The 20,976-nt window shown below is 41.3% G+C and overlaps 1 protein-coding gene across 3 annotated transcripts; it reads right to left on the bottom strand.

The window, feature by feature from the left end:
- Positions 1-599: 599 nt before the first annotated feature.
- rab27a (RAB27A, member RAS oncogene family) lies at positions 600-20,881 on the bottom strand. Of its 3 annotated transcripts, none has more exons than XM_058387535.1 (6): positions 20,632-20,881; positions 7,827-8,032; positions 5,680-5,765; positions 5,216-5,319; positions 4,992-5,115; positions 600-2,531 (listed from the first exon to the last, which is right to left on the bottom strand). In XM_058387535.1, exons 2-6 carry the CDS (start codon positions 7,977-7,979, stop codon positions 2,330-2,332), a joined length of 669 nt encoding a protein of 222 aa, XP_058243518.1. In that variant the 5' UTR covers positions 7,980-8,032; positions 20,632-20,881; the 3' UTR covers positions 600-2,329. The 3 variants fall into 3 exon arrangements, with proteins under 3 accessions (XP_058243518.1, XP_058243517.1, XP_058243516.1); XM_058387534.1 differs by having other exon boundaries at positions 7,827-8,006; positions 20,632-20,880; XM_058387533.1 differs by having other exon boundaries at positions 7,827-8,000; positions 20,632-20,879.
- Between the last annotated feature and the right edge of the window lie 95 nt (positions 20,882-20,976).

Raw genomic sequence — 20,976 nt, 5'->3', positions numbered from 1 at the left:
GCTACTCTCATGATTGCGGCACTCGTGACACAACACTGTTTCTCAAAAAGGAAGAATCTTTAGAAATCTGGTCAGCATTCGATGCAAAGTTTAATTCCCATTTTATTTTAGCCATACAGAGTCTTTATCAAGAGATTTATCAACAAATCTGAGGTAAATGTTAACATTCCATATATTTTTTCTGTATGTATTTGTCATTTTAATAGATGTTATGATTGAGTGCTAGTGAGCTCGACTGTTAGCCTCAGTCTTAGCTTTCTATCTATATTTCCTTCAATATTCTCACTGGAACAGCAACATCTGTGACAATCACAGAGATTTATTTCAGTAAAATATAAATAAATAAATAAATAAATCTTTTTTAAGCCTAACCATACAGGGTGTAAAGGCACCTCCTATTAAATCTCTACCGTCGTGTTCCTTAGCTCGGATATCGTCTCCTGCCCTGGAACTGAGAGGAAAATAGTTTCTTGTCTACAGTTTGACGAAGTCAGCAAGCTATTAAACTCTCCATGTTATTGCAGCATAAAAAACAGAATATTCTTACTGTATTTTGTCACTTTCAAAGCCATTTATCACACAAGAATAAACAGACAGAATTGCTTTGTAAAGCCATTTTAATAAATAATAAAATATATTTATTTTCTGAAAAACAAACAAACAAAAGGTTTGGCATAGAGACAGTGTTTGGCATGGATGCAGTGTTAAAGACTATACATTAGGTTAGGCACTTTAGGTGTGAATCTTAGTGCAGCACAGAGTGGGTGTTAAAGGGCTGTAATGCTGTAACACACGATCGTTTTCCCCACATCTGTCTATACAGATGTGTCTAATAGCTAACGGCACGCGTTAGGTCGTATCATTACATACATTCATTCAGAGGTAAAGTGAAATGTACAGCGAGTCGACGTTCCTCGCTCACGTTTTCTCTCGATCCTGATTTAACCAGTGACGTGATGATTACAAAACAAAAAACAAAAAGAACAAAACAAGCGCCAAAAGAAACGTGATGTAGCCTACAGAAAAATCATTTAATCTCAAATCATTTCATGTGCCCCAAACTACGCCTATGAGCATCTGATTAAAAAAGGAAACGCTATGATTCGTGACGCTGAGATAACTACATCGCACGCATTGGACAGTATTACGCCGATGTTGAAGAACTGAAATGAATAAAGTGTAAAGGAAGTCTCCTCACCGATCGCAAATATAAAACCCAACTTAGCTGGGCAACAGTTAAGCTTTAAACTCAGAGGGGAAAAAAAAAAAATCATCGAATCGCGCTTTGGCTAATAACGGAAGTCTATTCCAATGAAATTATTTCCATAAGCGCGCGCACACACGTTGTATGATATTCACGTGAACTTCAATGTCTTTAAATGCTGTGGAGGCGGAGCCTAGAGAGGCGTGGCGATTCCAAAACTAGCTCAAGCTAAAGAGAACGCCATGGTGGCTTTCCAAGATGGCCACCTATGTAACACACTAGCGTTCAGCTCTGCTATGAGGTTTGGTTAATGTCTATAGGTGTGTCTGGTGCTCATACCATGTTTCCTCGAACAGTGTGGCCTTATTACACAGCGTCTTCCTGTAAGCGCGGAAAATGAGATTCTAACACTCATGTCCTACATCACTGAAAAAGTGTTTAGGTTTAAGATGTTGTAAGACAGACCTCCGTTACTAAATGTCTAAATTTAACGGCAGGATCAACGCTAGCGCCACGGTTTTATCTGTATTTTAGTAAATCACTTTTTTTTTCAAAGTATTTATCCTTATTTTCATCAAGCTGATAAAAAGTTAACACACACACACACACACACACACACAGATTTTCTCTGTGTAACCCATCCCACCCTCCCAGTCCAAGCCATTCAATCTACAGTCCATTATATCTAGTGAGTAAACACACACACACACACACACACACACACACACACGGCCTTTAAATCCAAAAATTGGGCAATTTACAGTCATTATCACGCACACATAGAGGAAAATGCCTCTCTTCACCTGAGAGACCAGCGGTTAGGAATAATCTGACACACTTGGGACACTTTATTGAGTGTTCCTCATTTCAGAGGATGTGAACTTGTATCTACTGGTCCGAATTGAATGTTATTTGTCAAATTTGTGTTCTATTTGTTTTAATTACTGTCTAATTCTTTATGGAAAACCTCAGGCCTGATTACTGTATAAAGCATAAAGACGAATCCAGTCAATAACAGTATAAGAAGGTGTAATGGTGCCATTCAGCCACTAGTGGCCACTGTTTTACGTGCTGATTTAAGTGAATGTTTTGATAACAAGATGGCGCGATGGCAGCGCTCGGCCACTAGCAGGCACACTTGCTCTTCTCCTGCATCGGCGGTTCGACCATCTCGCTGCCGCTGTGCCCGTTGGAGCGCATGGTGCCGTCAGGGATCCACGACCGGTCCACACACCTCTCCATGCGCTTCATGATCAGATCCAGCAGGACCTCCACGGCCTGGGAGACGTTGTCACCGTTCGCCGCGCTCGTCTCAAAGTACGGGATCCTGAAATACGAGATCATAAAAAATGACGTTTGATATGTTATTTCATAGCATTGCCATCCTCCTAACTTCCTCCTTTTAAGGCCATCACAGTGTCTTACAGATTGATAGCTGAGTCAGACTAAACCGAACCTCTTCCTCTTCCTTAAAGTAGACAGGAAATCAGCCACGCTCTTCAAAATAAAACTTGCATAATACTACAACTGTCTTTCGAAAAGGTATTCAAATTAGATATTAGAATATTAAATATTTGCATGTTTTCTTTTGTTAAGACAAAAAACCTCAGACTGACACTGGAGACTCCTTCCATGAGCTGGGAAACCTTTACCTTCACAAATCAACTATTACACAGTTACTATAGAAAAGATAAGTTTATCAGACAAAGCATATTATCATAAACCTGTGCACTAGTGTTAGAGCTGCTGCTCCGACCAATCGGAACACAGGATTGACTAGAGGCGGGGTGTGTAGAGCGTTATCACACGTTTCCTTCTTTGGCATATCTGCTCCGGCAGAGCTATCAGCTCAGATCAGGACAGCGATATGGTTTCGTATGACTCATATCCAGCCTGCCAGGGCAAACACCATTCCTTGGAAACACTTTTAAAAAGCTAGAAAACATTTTTATTTTTAAATATCTACCTGAACCAAGGCTGATTCCTATGCGAGATTAGACGACATTAATAAGAACGATTCAGCGAGGCGAAAAGCGCACAAGAACACGACTGCAGCGGCATCGACGCCCATTTGCGTGTTTATGAAGCAGAACAGTGTGTCCCTGTAGCGTATCTGTGCTAATGTGATGTTTTTCTGCTCCAGCAGTCAATTCGATTTAGTTCAACTAAATTTAACTCCAGACGCCTGGAGAGGGTTTGACAATAACTTCATCCAAGTCATTCCCCTAACAAATAACCACCTTTTGTTTTACAAATACACAGCAAACCTTATAGATACTGAGACTCACACACACACACACACACAATATTCAGCTCATTTGACACATGACTATGACCAAGATGCCTGACATCAGCTTGGTCAATATTGACTATGCAGTTGGACTCTCATCTTTAAATTCTGTGTGATTAGAACAAGCCATAGGTTCTGGCTTAAACACACACACACACAAACCCATACACACACACCCTTTAAGCAAACGATATAATAACTCAGTCAACAAGCAGTTCACCATGAAGACGCAGGCAAGCTAGCAGGAATAAATGTGCAGAAAGAGGAAGTTGCATAGATGGGGAGAGAGAGAGAGAGAGAGAGAGAGAGAGATGGACAGTCAAGACAGACAGGTAGACAGAGCGACACACTAATCAGTGGTGGATAGACATGCTGGATTGAAAGACAGATGGTTAGAGGGGTGGTGGATTGACAGATGGATGGATGGTTACTTAGAAAGACAGACAGGTGGTTGAAAGATAGACAGTTAGAATGGTACACAGGTGACTGGACTGAGAGACAGGTGCGTAAAAAGTTAGATGTGAAGATAGACTGTTAGCAAGTAGACTGACAGAATTATATGGCTGGAGAGACAGGTAGCTTGTTGGACAGACAGTTGGATGGGAGGATAGACAGGTAGATTGACAGAGTTATATGGCTGGAAAGACAGGGAGCTTGTTGGACAGACAGAAGGAAGGATAGACAGACATATTGAGAAATAGACAGTTATATGGCTAGAGAGACATGTGGCTTGTTGGACAGACAGTTAGATATGAAGATAGACAGATAGATAGACAGTTATATGACTAGAGAGACAGGGAGCTTGTTGGACAGACAGTTATAGGGAAGGATAGAGAGGCAGACTGAGAGACAGACAGTTATATAGCAGGAGAGACAGGGAGCTTGTTGGACAGACAGTTGGATGGGAGGATAGACAGGTAAATTTAGAGATAGACAGTTATATGGCTAGAGAGATGGGAGCTTATTGGACATACACAAGGAAGGATAGACAAGTAGATTGAGAGACAGACAGTTATATAGCTGAAGAGATAGGTAGCTTGATGAACAGACAAATAGATGGAAGGAGAGATGCAGCTTGAGAGACCGAGTTTTATGGCTAGAGTGACAGGTGGCCTTTTGCTCAGACACTTAGAGGAAAGGATAGAGAGGCAGATTGAGAGATAGACAGCTATACGGTTGGAGAGACTGGTGGCTTGTTGGTCAGACAGTTGGATGACAGGATAGACAGGTAGACTGAGAGACAGGTGAGTAAATAACTGGATTCAGAGGTAGCTTGTCAGACAGAAAGTTAATTGAGAAGATAGATGAATTGGAAGAGAGATAGGCAGACAGACAGATAGGTAGACAGACAGTTCTGTAATGCCATAAGGAAGCTGAATGAAGGCTCCTAGAGCCGACAGCCATCATCATGACATCATACTGTCCAGGCTGGGTGGACTCATTAGCCATGTTAGCATTTCCGGGTTTGGTATTTGTCTAGCCGGTGTTCCGTCTCACCCGTATTTACTGGCAAGTTCTCGAGCTTCCTCCTCCTTAACGAATCGCTGGTCCTCCAGATCACACTTGTTCCCACACAGCACGATGTCGGGGTTCTCGCAGTACGCATGCATCTGCAGCTGACCTGCAAACAGCCGAGTGCTCAGATTAGCTGCTGGATTTCATGATTTTAAGCTGAATCACTCGCGGAAATCTGACGTAACGTGTGGTAACGCGAAACGTACTCATCCAGTTCCTGACGTTGAGGAAGCTCTGCTCGTTCGTCAGATCAAACAGCAACAGGAAACCCATCGCATCTCTGAAGAAGGCCGTGGTCAGACTCCTGAACCTGCAGGAATGGAAAGAAATAATTCCACACCAATCCACACAGCAATAAGGAGGATCTCGTGATGCCAGAAGATCCAATGTGCATGCGGAAGCACATTCCAGAAACTTCCGGGGAAGACCACATACTGGCTCAATGTTCAATTGAAAGTGAATTAACAGAGAATTTACTAAATCTACATGATCTCACAGACACCCATGATTGCTCTGATTGGTCAGGCACAGAAAGTATGCCCCACCCACACAGACAGCACAGCCAATCAAGCTCTCTTAGACTCTGTGTCAGGATTCAATATTGTGTATCTGAAGTGTTTGTTACTGCTGTTTGTTTTTTTTTAAATAAGTTAATTATTTTATTACTCACCTCTCTTGGCCGGCCGTGTCCCACAGCTGGATGTGTATCCTTTGGCCCCGCCCAGCTGCACCATCAGGTCCATTGGACTTGTACACCTTTAAAACAATATTTATATAAAGTGTAAATCTATCTCTCTCTCTCTCTCACACACACACTCTCACACACACTCTCACACACACTCTCACACACACTCTCACACACACTCTCACACACACTCACACACACACTCACACACACACTCACACACACACTCACACACACACTCACACACACACACTCACACACTCACACACACACTCACACACACACTCACACACACACTCACACACTCACACACTCCCACTTGCATTATACCAAGTTATACAAGTTGATCTTGGCTAACAACCAAACAAGCGTTAACAGCCGTGAGCTAGCTAACAAAGAGTAAATTCTAGAAATTTCCGTAGCCACGTTGAGTCACACTACAGGTTTCTCTCCCTCACATCAAACCTTCTCAAGTGGATGATTATTTTTTCATTACATCACATCCCAAAATATTTCAAGCGATCCTTTAATGATGCAGCAACATCATTAAGAGAAACATCTGGATTTTTTTATCCATTTATAGTTACACTCCATAATGTTTACGTGATAGCTATGCATGCCGTTACTATAGCAACATATCATATTTGTGATATTAAGCTACTGTCAGAGCTGCTGTAACAGGACACTAAACACCTCCTGACCAATCAGAACACAGGAGGATTTGTGAACACAGAGTTGGAAGGTGAGGCTGCTCCGGATCGTAATGATCAGTGCCGGTGTTTGTTTTGTAGGAACAGCCTGTGTTTGTTCTTTAGGTGTAGCTCCTCGAGGAAGAATCACTTGTTCCGGCTCCAAAAAACTCCAAGTGGCTGGAAAAAACGAGCTGGACATCAAATATGGGTGCGTGTTCTAGCTTCATGTCAGATCTCAGCACAAGATGAGGATTTAGGTATCAGGTTGATTTGGAAACAGCATGGAAACAGAGCTCTGAAACATGGGAATTATGCTCAGTTAGGAGAATCTGCATCACCTGCCTCACCTTCATCTCCTGCCTCACCTTCATCACCTGCCTCACCTGCATCTCCTTCCTCATCTTCATCATCTGCCTCACCTTCATTATTTGCCTTACCCTCATCACAATTATCACCTGCCACAACTGCTTCACCTTCATCACCTACCTCACATGCATCATCTGCCTTACCTTCATCACCTTCAGTTGATGGTGATGAAGTCCTGCCTCATTCAAAGCTGCTCATGTTCTTTCTTTCTCTCTCTCTCTCTGTTGCTTGTTCTCTCTATTGCTCGCTTTCTCTCTCTCTCTCTCTCTCTCTTTTCCCTCCCATCCTCCCTTCCTCAATGATCACTGAATCAAGCTTTTAACAGTTCACTAACCTCAGTGATTTTGTGCAGGGGTGACAATAATTATGAAATCTTTATTTATTATTATTATAACAATATTTTTATACAAGTTTTTTTAAATGCCAGAATACTGAGACTATTTTTCCCCCCATCACCATTTTTGTATATCATTATTTTAATTTTTTTTCTTTTAGTTACCCTTCTCCACCTGTATTATGATCTCAGAACAGTGGTGTTAAGTGTGGAGCTTTTTAATATACCCATGTGTTTTGTTTTGTGTTTTTAAATAAACACAAATCTTACAGTAAATCTTGGGCTATTTTGGAGTTTCTTATTCTTACAGGAAATCCCTGAGCTTTTTCACACGAGTGACTTTTGTCTCGGAGTAACACTTTAACTACAGTGTGAGTTTGAGGGATTAAACGGAGCGGTTCTGCGTCTCGGATCGCTTATTTTACACTCCGGCTCACACGGCTGGGGAAAAGGAAACTAAACGGCAATTGCGGGAGACTGAAACACACACACACACACACACACACACACACCCCAAACAAAAACATTCCTGCCGTATTTAGAACATTTTCAGTAACACTGATTTTCCTCCTCCTCACATGCGCATGTTAATGAATGCCTTTCACCCACCTCATTTGCATTTGGCGACACCCACAAAACTCCATAAAAGGTAACGCTCACTAATTTAGGTAGCTTACCACACTCATCTGGTCCTCAGAAAGAGCCACACACACACACACACACACACACACACAACTTACCACCCTCTTTTCTCTGAAGTCTATGCCCACTGTGGTGATGAACTTAGAGTTGAACTTGCCATCCGTGTACTGGTACAGAAAGCTGGTTTTTCCCACCCCAGAATCCCCCAGGGCTAGGAACTTGATGAGGTAATCATAGTCCCCATCAGACATAGTGAGGGCTGCTTGCTGAATCTGAAACTCACACACACACACACACACACACACTACTCAGTTTAATTACATTAACACAATACAGAAGGGTTCTGTGGGCGGCTCGGGGTCACGGTGGTTAGTAGTGAAGTTTCATTCATGAATGATTCATTCATTTTGAACAAATCCTTAATATGACTCAGGAACAATGAGTCATTTTGGAGAACGATTCCTTCAGTTTGAACAAATCCTTAATATGACTCGGGAACAAGTCGTCTCAGAGAGCGATTCATTCATTTTTTATTGACCACATGTGCAACATGGGTTCCTATCGGTTCTGTTCGAGAAACGTCTCCCGAGTCGTTCTTTATCACGTGACAGCCTCATAGGTTTTGTTCATCTCCCGAGTCTTCAGGCCCGAATCGTTCGTTCATCATGTGACCACTTCCTGGATCGGTAGCGTTTAGATCGGGCAGAATTTTAACACACACACAAAAAACATATTAAATTTGTAGAATAGCCATTCCTGTTCTTTGGCTGTCAAGTGTAATATTTAGCAACATAAGCCCAACTTCACACAAAATGCAAAATAAACACGACTAATTTGATTATATAAAAGAAAAGAAGTCGAGATTTGAAATACACAAGTCTAGAGAACAATCCTGGTTAGAATTATCATCACCACCTCACACAAAACTAAAGAGAAACCAATGGAAAGCCTGCTTATTACGCTTTATTTCCGAACCATGTGACCAGTCCAGCCTAAAGCCAAAAACACACTATTGTGTGCCACACATACAGTAGGCCAAAGCTGAACGGATGAAAGCGAAGAGCATTCGCGCGAGTGTGAAGATGCTGACACGATAACAGGAAACGCTAGAAGCAACATCCACAGACAGAGACTGAAGATGTGTGAGATGTTCAGCAGATTGCAAAAGCCACCACATGAATAGACACTATGCTTTATAACAACAACAACATTCAGAAGATAAATAGCACTTTAGCATTTATGCCTTTAGCATGAAGCCCTGCACAGACGCATGTATACACCATTTTTGTGGAGATAACTCTCTTCTCTCTGATTGACTGTTTTCATTTCAACAGTGACGTAAACTGCGAAACAAACTCGTTCAGCCGCAGGACAAAAAAACTTTGTGTTCTTCGTCACGTGTCATTTTCACAGCTAATTTCTTTCACCACACTTAAAGCCAGAGGAACAACCGAACCGCAGCACCTCCTCATGACCCCCGAGCTTCAGCCTCAGCATTTTTACAGCAGGTTTAACATTTAACAGCGCTAACATCAACATCCCGTGTGACTGGAACATGAAGTTTGAACCTGAATGTGAAATGTTCCCCTGGAACAGAATTACTGAGTCTGAGAGGAATAAAATAATGGAGTTAATAAATATCCTGCTTGGATGGACAGGCAGACTCCTCCTCCAGGATTAGCGAGGAGAATAACGCGGTATCGTATCGGAAGGTTGTGTTTTGGTTTTTCGTGCACGTACAGTACATACCTGTTGCTGTACTTTCTCTCCCTGTCCTGATGTGTAACAGCGAGTTCACGGGAGGAATGAGGAAACAAATCGACAAATCCGGCCTCCTGCATTGTGTGTAGTCATGCCTTGACGAGAACTCTGCAGGATTACACCAATTTAAAGCTTTATTTAAGATCCTTCTAGATCCTTAAATCCAGCTTCCTGCATTGTCACGCCTTGACAAGAACTCTGCAGGTTTATGTCGATTTAAAGCTTTACTTCTATATCCTTCAAGAACGTTCTAGATCCTCAGAGAACCTTCTTGATCCTTCTAAATCTTTCTGGAACCTTAAATCTGGCCTCCTGCATGGTGTGTAGTCATGCCTTGACAAGAACTCTGCAGGATTATGGCGATTTAAAGCTTCAATTTTAGCTCCTTCCAGAACCTTTTAGATCCTTTCAGAACCTTTTAGATCTTTCTAGATCCTTCTAGATCCTTAAATCTGGCCTCCTGCATTGTGTGTAGTCACGCCTTGACAAGAACTCTGCAGGATTAAGCCGATTTAAAGATTTACGTCTAGATCCTCCTAGGACCTTCTAGAACCTTCTAGATCCTTAAATCTGGCCGCCTGCATTGTGTGTAGTCACGCCTTGACAAGAACGCCAATTTGAAGCTTTAATTCTAGATCCTTTTAGATCCTTCCAGAACCTTCTAGATCCTTCTAGATCCCTCTAAATCCTTCACTCTCTTCTCTCCACTTTATTACAAACTGAAACGACGGGATAGATGGTATCCTCTTCCTTACAACGCGATTATTTCACTTCTAGCTCCAATTCCAGCTCATCTAAATCTTTTCACTCATCGTGAAGTGCAGAACAAATCCTTCTGTAAAGAACCGCAGCACATCTTCATCTTCTCCTCCGTTTTTCTCTCATAATCTCTCAGACTTTCACCGTTACATATTTAATGTGTTAACACAAATGGGATTCAATAAAAAAAAAAAAAGACTGCCATAAAAAAAAAAAGGTTTGATTGTCGAGTTATGAATATTTAATAACCACACATTAATAATTTACTGATTTGCTCAAGAGCTCGGGAAAAGCCGTTTGGACAAAAATAACTTTAAAAAAAAAAACGAATAATACTAATAATGTTTCATTCTATTTTATTCAGGATTATAGCAAAAAAATTATCTAATTGATAAAAAAAAAAAAAATGAGATATAATATGAAAATAAATAAAATTGTACTACTTGAACTTTTTGGATTAAATTAAATAAATTCTACTTTTTAAAAACCTTGTGTTAAATTATTTATTTTCACAATGTAATGACACAACAGTCCGTTTTTTCCCTTTCTTGTACAAATAAATGGAGCTCATGATCAGAAGATCAGAACAGCGTGTTAAGCCTCCTGTCCGTCATTGTGTAGACACTCCCCTTAACTCCGCCCCCTTTTTCCACTGAGCGTTCACCAAGCGTCCAGTACAGCCAGATCATTCACCTGTGAGTAAAATAATCACGCTGTGCTTCAAAAGAGAAAAATGGTAAGAAATGTATTAAAAGCAGAACTGTAGTAAACCCTAGACATTTTTTATTTTAAAATTTTATTATTTTATGAATTATCACTGGTTGTTTAAAGGCTGGTTTTATTAAGGATTTGGGGTCAGTATGAGTTCAGATTTGATTCAACTCCACCTGCTTAACCATTAAGAACCTAATCTGGCAATATTTCTTTTTAAATCTTATCCAACGCACCTTTAAATAAAGGTATAACTGAAATTAAAACAGTTTATAAGCTCTCCTGTATATCATACGCTGTAGAAATGTCTTCATGATGGAGTCTCCCACCTCCAGTGAACATATGGATCCTAAATTCTGTGATTGCTGCATTTTGTTCGGTTCATTAACGGGCTTTAAATCACAGCACAGGAAGCGTCGCCTCTAGCTAAATATGAACACACGTCAAATAAAATCTGAAAGACTGAAGATACGGCTTGTAATGTTCAAAGTGTTCAAGTTTAGCCTCAGAGAAAAAAATAAACCAGGCTTTAGTTTACATTTTCTTCACCCCAAAACTCCGCCTTCCGGCTGGAACAGGGCTACTCAGATTTATAGTCTTGTAAATACAAAGCAGGTCACGTGACGTGATTTTGTGATTTTTCCACTTTGTAATTAATGAAATAATATGAACTCGGTGTAGCTGGTAGTGATATGACCGAAATCTGTCTCACACTAGACTTTGTTTCCCCCCAGATTAATGTCTTTAGGAGGCATGTAGACCATCAGATTTTGGTTCAGGCTTGTTCTGCTCAAACACCTGGAACAGTTAATGTCTCGTCATCATATGAGAGAGAGAGAGAGAGAGAGAGAGAGGGAGAGCAAGAGAGAGAGAGAGAGAGAGAGAGAGAGAGCGTAAGAGAGAGAGAGAGAGAGAGCAAGAGAGAGAGAGAGAGAGAGAGAGAGAGAGCGCAAGAGAGAGAGAGAGAGAGAGAGAGAGAGAGCAAGAGAGAGAGAGAGCAAGAGAGAGAGAGAGAGAGAGAGGGAGAGCAAGAGAGAGAGAGAGAGAGAGAGAGAGAGAGAGGGAGAGCAAGAGAGAGAGAGAGAGAGAGAGAGAGAGAGAGCACAAGAGAGAGAGAGAGAGAGAGAGAGAGAGAAAGAGAGAGAGAGAGAGAGAGAGAGAGAGAGAGAGAGGTGGGGGGGATTACTCAGATAATAAAATATTCAGGGCCTCAGTATCACTTTCCACGATATCAGTAACATTTACAGAGACCAATAATATCGCGATACTGAATATCGGTATATCGTGCAAGACTTTGTTTTAAGCCGTTGTTATGACTTTGCTTTAAGACATTATTAGACTAATATTTTAATATTTCACCATCGATATCTTAAACTCATGTATTTAAGTTAAATAGGAATGTGTTGTAAAGTCAGGTCTCACTGTGCACGCGCGCAATCGCGTTGTTTTCCTTCCGGTAAAGTTTTGACTTCCGAGTCCTGAGTCTGATGGTTTCGGCTGAATTTGAGGAACCAAAGGGCAGGAAACGGCGAGCACGGATCGCTTCCATAGCAGCCTTTAAAACTCATCTTTATATCATCTTTACATGAAGCGTGTGTCCAGGACGCCACATGGCCCCATTACGGGCGCGTTTAAAAACAATCGCGCTATTATTTTCAGAATCACAACAGAGAGAAAGGTAGGAAGAAAAAGAGAGGTAATGAAAGCAAGAAAGAAGGTGAGAGACAGAGAGAAAAAGATAAAAGAGAGAGTAAAAGCAAGCAAGAGAGAGAACAAACAACAGAGAGAGAGACAGAGAAGGGTAGAAAGAGAGAGTGGAAAAAGAGAGAGTGAGCGAGAGTGCAAGAGTGAGAAAGAGAGACAGCACAAGAGAGCCAGAAGAGAAAGAAAGTGAGACAGACAGCGAGAGCGAGCAAGAGTGTGTGAGAGAGTGAGACAGCGAGAGAGAGAGAAAGGGAGAAAGAGAGAGAGAGAGAGAGAGAGAGAGAGAGATAGAGGGAGAGAGGGAGAGACAGAGAGAGAGAGAGAGAGACAAAGTGAGAGAGTGAGAGAGAGATAGAGAGAGAGATAGAGAGAGGGAGAGGGAGAGAGACAGAGACAGAGACAGAGAGAGAGAGAGAGAGAGAGAGAGAGAGAGAGAGAGAGAGATGTTGAGTGTTGTGGGTTTACAGCTCAGGTTGATGAATGGAGGCTTTGATGGTTTTCTGCCCCCAGCATGTTGTCAGGACATGAACAGACACAGACCTGTAGAAAGACTCGACAGAGTCGCGACACTGGTGTGATGTTTACGGAGCGACGGTGAGTGAGAGTGCAGACGTGACCCGATCTTAACGACGTGAGGCGTGAGCATCATATGACTGTGGTGTGATTCTGAACCTTCAACCTTCACCAGCAGTAAAATCTTCTCAGAAATATAAGCTGCTTAGAGTGTAAGGGTAAATCCAAACACACACACACACACACACACACACGGTCTTCAAACTGGTCATATATTCAGTTATAAGGAAGCTATAAGCAATATAAAGAAGGCAGCCTCTTCCTAAATAGCCCAAGACTTTCGATTATCCAAGATTTAATAAAGATATTTTAAAGGTAATTAAAGATATTCACAGAATAAGGACACCAGTTCTTCAGTTTGTTCCCTTCTTTGTGACCTTCTGAGAGCTCCATCAAGAATCAGAGCCACCTTCTCTCACACCATCTAACTAAAGCTGACAGGAAATCTCAAGAAAGATCTCAGGAACATGAGTAAGAACACATCACCAAGTCACGTTTAAGAAGGCCGTTAGGACCTGCACTCGCTCTCATGATTCAGCGGATTCGTCTAGCTAGCGGGTTATTGCATGAGTCAGCTTTAACCTCAATCTCAACCTGAGAAAACTTCTACAGCACAGAAATTACTCACCTCTGACATGCTGAAGCTCTTAAAGCAACCTCCGTTCTGCAAGAAATATTGGACACTTAATCTGGTGTGTTTAGCCACGGCACGGGTCAACCCCCACGACACACCACCCCGACTCTCCACACCCAGCAGAACGGTTCCTTAAATATCTAGCACAGAAACCATTCCTGCATCAACCATTCTGCAGCTCTACTGCTCTGTCCTTTGGCTCAGCTCTGTCAGCAGCTCACATGTACACACGTGGTACATTTGATTCACTTCTGGCTGTCGAGTCGATTCAGAGTCGATTCACTGTCTGACTCGTAGGATTGCTCCAACACATCGCTCGTGACCTACCCCCTACTGAGTAGCTCGCCTAAAGGTTCATACAACGTACAAAATTGATAAAAATTAAATTAACTCAATAAATCCCGCCCCTTACCGAAATCTGACTCATTTACATTTACATTTCCACACCCAGCAGAACGGTTCCTTAAATATCTAGCAAATAAACCATTCCCGTTTAAACCGTTTCTCTTCTGTTCCTCCAGACCACAAGGCAACTCTGCAGCTCTACTGCTCTGCCCTTTGGCTCAGCAGTTCACATGTACACGTGGTACATCTGATTCGCTTCCGGAGAGTCGATTCAGAGTCGATTCACTGTCTGACTCGTTCAGATGCTTCTTAATCTAAGTAGGATTGCTCTGACACATCGCTTGTGACGTAGAAAATTGATAAAAATCAAATTAACTCAATAAACCCCGCCCCTTACCGAAATCTGACTCATTTACGTTTACATTTCTGGCATTTGGCAGACATGTGAAGTAAACACATGACCGATCCCTTTAGCTTGGAAGCTGCTGGAGATTCGACAGCGTTAGGAGTAAAAAGCTTCGATGCTGCTAAAGTAAATGCGGTGAATGAATATTTCCTGCTGCATGATGAGTGGGAGCTCCCTATCCCAATCTTCTCCATCCTCAACACTTGCACCCACTAGCTTCATATCCTAATTTATTCCATCCATATACCTCCTCTTTGGCCTTCCTCTTTTCCTCCTGCCTGGCAGCTCCATGTCCAACATTCTCCTACCAATATACTCACTCTCCCTACTCTGAACATGTCCAAACCATCTTAATCTGGCCTCTCTAACTTCCAACATGAGCCGTCCCTCTGATGTACTCAATCCTAATCCTATCCAACCGTGTCACTCCCAAAGAGAACCTCACCATCTTCAGCTCTGCTACCTCCAGCTCTAACGAAATATGACAATAATAACGGATTTTTTCCCCATAAAAATAGCTTATACAACTAGTTTGGTTTATGACAATAAGCTAAGCTAATACATAATACTGATATTATGACACGAGTAGCTCTTGGCCTCCTTCATGTTGTGAAAGCAGCTCTCAGAGGAAAATAGTCTGGAAGTTTCTACAGTCAATATCAAAGTATACACTCCAGCGTCCTGTGCTAACAGAGATAAAGCCTAGAAAAGCATTGGCTGTATATGTTCTCCTCAAGAACCCCCGAGAGTGAGACAATGCAACTTAACACTAGCATGAAACTAAAGAAGCTACAACATTAAGAGAAGAATAGAGCTACAGCAATAGCTGGAAATGTTAGCCTAATTTATTAGCAGGCATTTTCTTTTCTCAGAGCAAATATTACAGATCACACAATGAGCTCTGTGATCATATAAATATTACTAAATAATAAATATCTGCTATTTCCCAGAATGTGTTTTTACCACAGGTGACATTCCTGCAACAATAGCTTAAACATGATATGGGTTTAGTCCTAAGAGTGGTAGTTCCTGCTAGAGCTGACACAACCATGAAGGCTGTCAACATGTCTAGATCTTTTTACTTAATTTGTTCAATTATTTTAAAATATACTTCACACTATTGAAGAACAACTAAAACTACTGAAATCAGTGGTGGAGATTGAGACTATAAGTTCATGGTGATGGTGGATCAGGTCTCTCACTGTGCTCTTAAGCAACTGCATTGTTTTTTTCACGATTCTGACAGTGCCAACGCTGTTATGCTAATCAATGCAATCCTGCTACACTTCAACTCTGAGATTGCTGCACTGATCAGTTATGTTACCACAGGAGTAACAACATGGTCAGAGTAATGAGTGGCCAATGCAGCCAGACAGTGTAAAGAGGCTAACCAGTGTAACAGGACTGACACTGATAACTGTTACCGGAATCAGTAGTGTAATCTGGGATCAGCAGTGGAACTGGGATCAGCAGTGGAACTGGGATCAGCAGTGGAACTGGGATCAGCAGTGGAACTGGGCTACTTTACAGAACTTTTCTCAATATACAAACATTTCAGCCTGTGAATAAAAACTGATGTGTAGGAGAGCCTCCTCTCCAGCCAGCAGTAATCTTCCATCTCTTAATTCAAAGTGAGATGGATAAAGTGGTGCAGAAGAATGTCGAAATCCTCCTGAAAGCTTTCTGAGTCACGCAATCCTGCCTAGAAACCAGGAAACAGGCGGACAAACACTAACACAGAGGGACGGGCAATCAGGCAGGCAGATATGCAGATCCCGGTTCAACTTAAACAAAGCAGACGGCTGAACTGGGTGTGACCACACATACACACACACACACACACACACTCTCTCAAGTCTTGACAGGTTGAAATTGAGTCCACTTCCCTCTTTGTGCCACTGTTGAACTGAAATGTGGTAAACGCCTAGAAGGTTAAAACCTCATGTCTTTACACAATAGCTCAGAGATTCTAACATATTACTACAACGCACAGGTCCGTCAGCTCCCCAGCCTACACACTCATACTAATATTTATCTCTTTATCACGGTCTCATTCACTTATATATTTAAGAAACAAACAATCGTTGTGTTTAATAAAATGTGACTTTTGATTAAATATTTACTTAAACCTTCTGCTCCTTGCTAAGTCCTCAGAGATCCGTGCCAATTTTACCCATTTTTTTATACCTAGCTTAGGTTATAAAATGTTATAAAAAACATAAAAAAAGGTTATAAAAATTATAAAATGCCCCGAGTTCTAATAGATATGTGGTCAATCTGTTGATGATGTCCACAAACCTGGTGACTTAAGACTACTGTAAGGACAAAACACTAAAATGCTCAAATTAATGAAACTGATTTTGAATAACTTATGATTTTAAGCCTCACAGTAGATCTGTATTATCATCTTTCCTCATTAGCTACTACACACGGTGAACAAAATGGAGTTCCAGTTCCAGTCTGACTCAGGAGTAACATTCTGAGGTCCTTCGCTCAGCTGCACTGTAAAGTTGGGTTTGTGTTTCCAACTAACAGGAAGTCCTACTATGTCCTAAACCACATTGGCACATCTGGATGACATGAGATGTCGGGGTGTGATGAACTTCTTTTATCAGATCAAAACTCAAAGCACAAACATCAGACTCAAAAGTATCTTATCACATGTAATATCTTAAGACGTTTCAGTGACACAGAAGAAACAAACTGGCAGAAAAATCAAAGTATTGCAGAAACCTGCTGAGGTTCATCACTGTGGGGAACAAAATGAGAAATATATTAACATCAAATCTGCTTTAACCAATCAGGGAGTTTGTAATTATTAACCTGCTCTTAAGGAATAAAAGCTACTTTAGTTAAATAAAATTAAACCCCCAGAGTCTTGAAACAGAATGCCAACAATGTAAACAACATGCACAAAAAAATATTGCCTTATTTACAATTTTTAAATAAACTAATCTATGAAAGTCTTGATTGGTTGCGTGACCGACAGCGGCAGAACGATTACCCACGATGCCTCACTGCCGACGTTTTCACGCCGATTAGCGTCGGATCAGTGTAAAAAACCTCGCAGCAGATCTTTCAGGGAATAATGTGCTTAGGGATAGAACACGCACACAATAAGCCAAGCTCTCGTGTCTAATATCCCTCAGCTGCTCCTCATGTGCTCTGGGCGCTGCGTCATGTGACCCGAGATTTGGGACGGAGCCGAAAGCTCGGGGCTGAAAGTTCAGGCGTGCATTTACAACATGATAAAGGCAATATAGAACAACGACTGACATGAGCGGAGCTTTCAGACCTCTTCAGACTCAGAAAGTCAGGAGTCAGTTTCTAAAACGTTAAAGCATCAGCCCGGATTTGAGCTCAGAGTAACACGAGCCGCATGTGTTTAAGATAAGACTCGACCACACGATATCAACATCCTGATAAAATCAAGCCGCCATCTTCTTTTCAAACACATCGTAGTGTCTGATAGTAGTGTTTTAAATAATGACACAGTCACAGAAAGCAGCTGATGTGACAGCAAAATTTTGCACTTTTTTTCAATAATCATCTCTTAAGAACCAGAGCAAACATTCAATCAGAATAAAAACATCTATCAGCACCGGTGGCTGGATGATATGGAGAACATAATAAAGACACTGCGATTAAATGATTGATAAATTGATATATTGTTCTTTCGGACATTGAATGAAAAGGTCAATAAACTAAAAGGAAGGGCGAAACATTTAGAAAAGTTTTACTGCTTGTGCAGACAGCAGCCTTTAATGCTGGGTCATTATACTAACATGCGGTATCAACATGCGGTATTTTCTGCAACGACAGCATTGCTGCTACAACCACAAACTCTTTTTCTGGCTAATTATCGTGCTCAGATGATGGCTTGATGAGACGGATATCATTATAAATTCGTTAAAAAAGAGAGAGAGAAAGAGAGAGAGAGAGAGAGAGAGAGAGAGAGAAGGAGACAGAGAGAGAGAGAGAAGCAAGATTAAAAAGCTAAAAAAACCCAAATGCATCCACATCACTCTTTTGGTTGTCATGGTAACGTTAAATGCCGAAGCCCGCGCCATGAACGCTCATAACTTTGGATCAATTTACATGTAACTCACTCACAGGAACATGAACACCTCACTGAAAACCTTCTTCATTTACAGTATAGTAACTGCTCACATGAGAAGCCATTTTTTCCCATAGTAAGCAAACAAAACTGTGTGAGGAGCACAAACCGACGAAATATCATTGTGATCTCAATATCTTAACCCAACATCTGCAAGAAGAACGGGGAGAAGGGAAGCAAATAAAAGCTAAAACCGTCACACAAAAACAGACGTTTCAATCCCTTCCAGGAAACTGGCTAATAGAGATCGAGAGATTACGAACTTTTCCACTCGGCCGCGCTATTTTAATCACACTGGACGGGGAAACAAGCCCTGGGACAACATGTTTAAATCAGTTTAGCCATAATTCAGTGAAGTGTGGGGCTGATTTGAAGAGGAGCGTTTTAAATTGTATTAGCGTCAGCTCTGCTGACTGACCAGCAGCGCTAATGCTAGTCTAAAGCCCTTTTCCTGTCCCATTCTCACAGGTTTTCCTACACAGCAGCAGGTTTAGATTGTTGCTGTGTAGGAAAACTGGACGTTAATAACCTTTCGTTTTTTTGTGTGTTTTTTCAAGTGAGTACTTAGACATGAGTATCTCTTAGCTAAAAAGCATTTCTGGGCTAATTAGCCTTACAAGGTAGCAACGTTTTCTCTGGAAAAGTAGAAAGAAGGTTAATTTCTGACCACGCAGCAGTGACACTGGGTGTGTTTACATGTGCAAATGTTTGACAAACTGCAAATAAATAAATAAGACCATATTACTGTGGTATTTAGGTTTATTTTACAGTAGCAGAGCTGCGGAATTCTGGATTCTGATTGGTCAGAAAGTGTTGATTCACTCTCTATAGCCGCAAAATTGGCATTTCTATAGTAACAGCGTAATCAGGAGGACTCGTACCGCAGACACGACACATAAACGGATCTCTAAAGCTTTCTGTAAGGAGACGTTTATTTTAATATTTTCTCCAGTGTCAGAGGTAACCCCCCACCCCACCACCACCACCACCATCTTCAGATGAGGTAATGAGCTTCAAGCATGCTGCTGTGATGTAACTGAAAACAGGAACTAGCTCGTTTGCAACTACAAATACAAATACAAATACATATATAGATATACAGACATAAATATACACATAAAAGAACAATAAAACACCTTTCTAGGTGATGTTATGAGAAAGTAATCGACTCAGGTGTGATGTATGGAGGTCAGCGCACATCGTTGATTGTTTCTCTGTAAATGCACGACATTTGTGTGTTTTATTCCTGACACAGAAGGCATTGAAATGATCGTAGTGTAGATAATCGAGTGTTAAATCGCGTTGTTTGTCTCTATCGGTGTGTAATTTAGTGTCAAAACGATTCATCGCGGTACCATACGGTAAAGAAGATAAGGAAATAAAGCCACGTGTGTGGTGATGATGATTATTATTATGATGATGATGATGAAACCTGATCACCTTTACTAAATGATCAGGTCAGTCCTGTCCTGTAAGTGTAATTATGTCTGTGTTTTTAAGACGATGGAGTAGAAGGCATAATGGGAAGTTTGTTCATGGGTTGGTAAATATATGCACGTGCGAAGTAAAGAGGTGGTTGGAAAATGTTACACGGCCTGTGACTGATTTAATTCGGTAAAGTGCTTCCCTTTGATAACTTAAGAAACAGATATATAACAAGTCATGTCCCTTTAATTAACCTGATAATTAGTTAGAAATGTTTTCCGCCCATCATTAAAACTTTTACATGAGGCAAAAACAGATCCGGAACAGGACCGATGTTTTTTTGTGTTTTTTTTTAAAAAAATCACTGATGGGAATAAACATTTCAGCTCAGGAATAATTCTTTAGAGATGATTAAAGAGCAGCAATGGAAGAAAGGATCAATAAAGAAGTGTGTAAAGTTGAACTCACCAGGTGGATATAACCGTAATGTGGGTGATATTACTGGGGGGTGGAGGAAAAATAACCAAAACTAACGCGTCCCGAATAGAAAACAAACCGACAGCGTGCAGAAACTTTAGACTGAGTATCAGACCGACTTCAGGCTGTTGTAAGAATTTCCTTAAAGCTCCCTGTGTCTCTCAGCACGACTGGAAATGTTTGCGAAGTGAAGCAGCACCACTTCCCGTTTACCGCACCCCGTCCATGATGAATCACTTCACTGAACCGACTCTTTCGAACAAAAGCGTTTGAGGGAGTCGAGCTGCGACCTTTGATTCATTTCAGTCAACAGCCAGAAATCTGATCGATCGGACA

The sequence above is a fragment of the Hemibagrus wyckioides genome, linkage group LG04 (assembly GCF_019097595.1).
Source record: "Hemibagrus wyckioides isolate EC202008001 linkage group LG04, SWU_Hwy_1.0, whole genome shotgun sequence".
In the NCBI taxonomy this organism is placed as follows: domain Eukaryota; kingdom Metazoa; phylum Chordata; class Actinopteri; order Siluriformes; family Bagridae; genus Hemibagrus; species Hemibagrus wyckioides.
The sequence above is the reverse complement of the archived record's forward strand: the minus strand, read 5'-3'. Positions and strand labels throughout refer to the sequence as shown.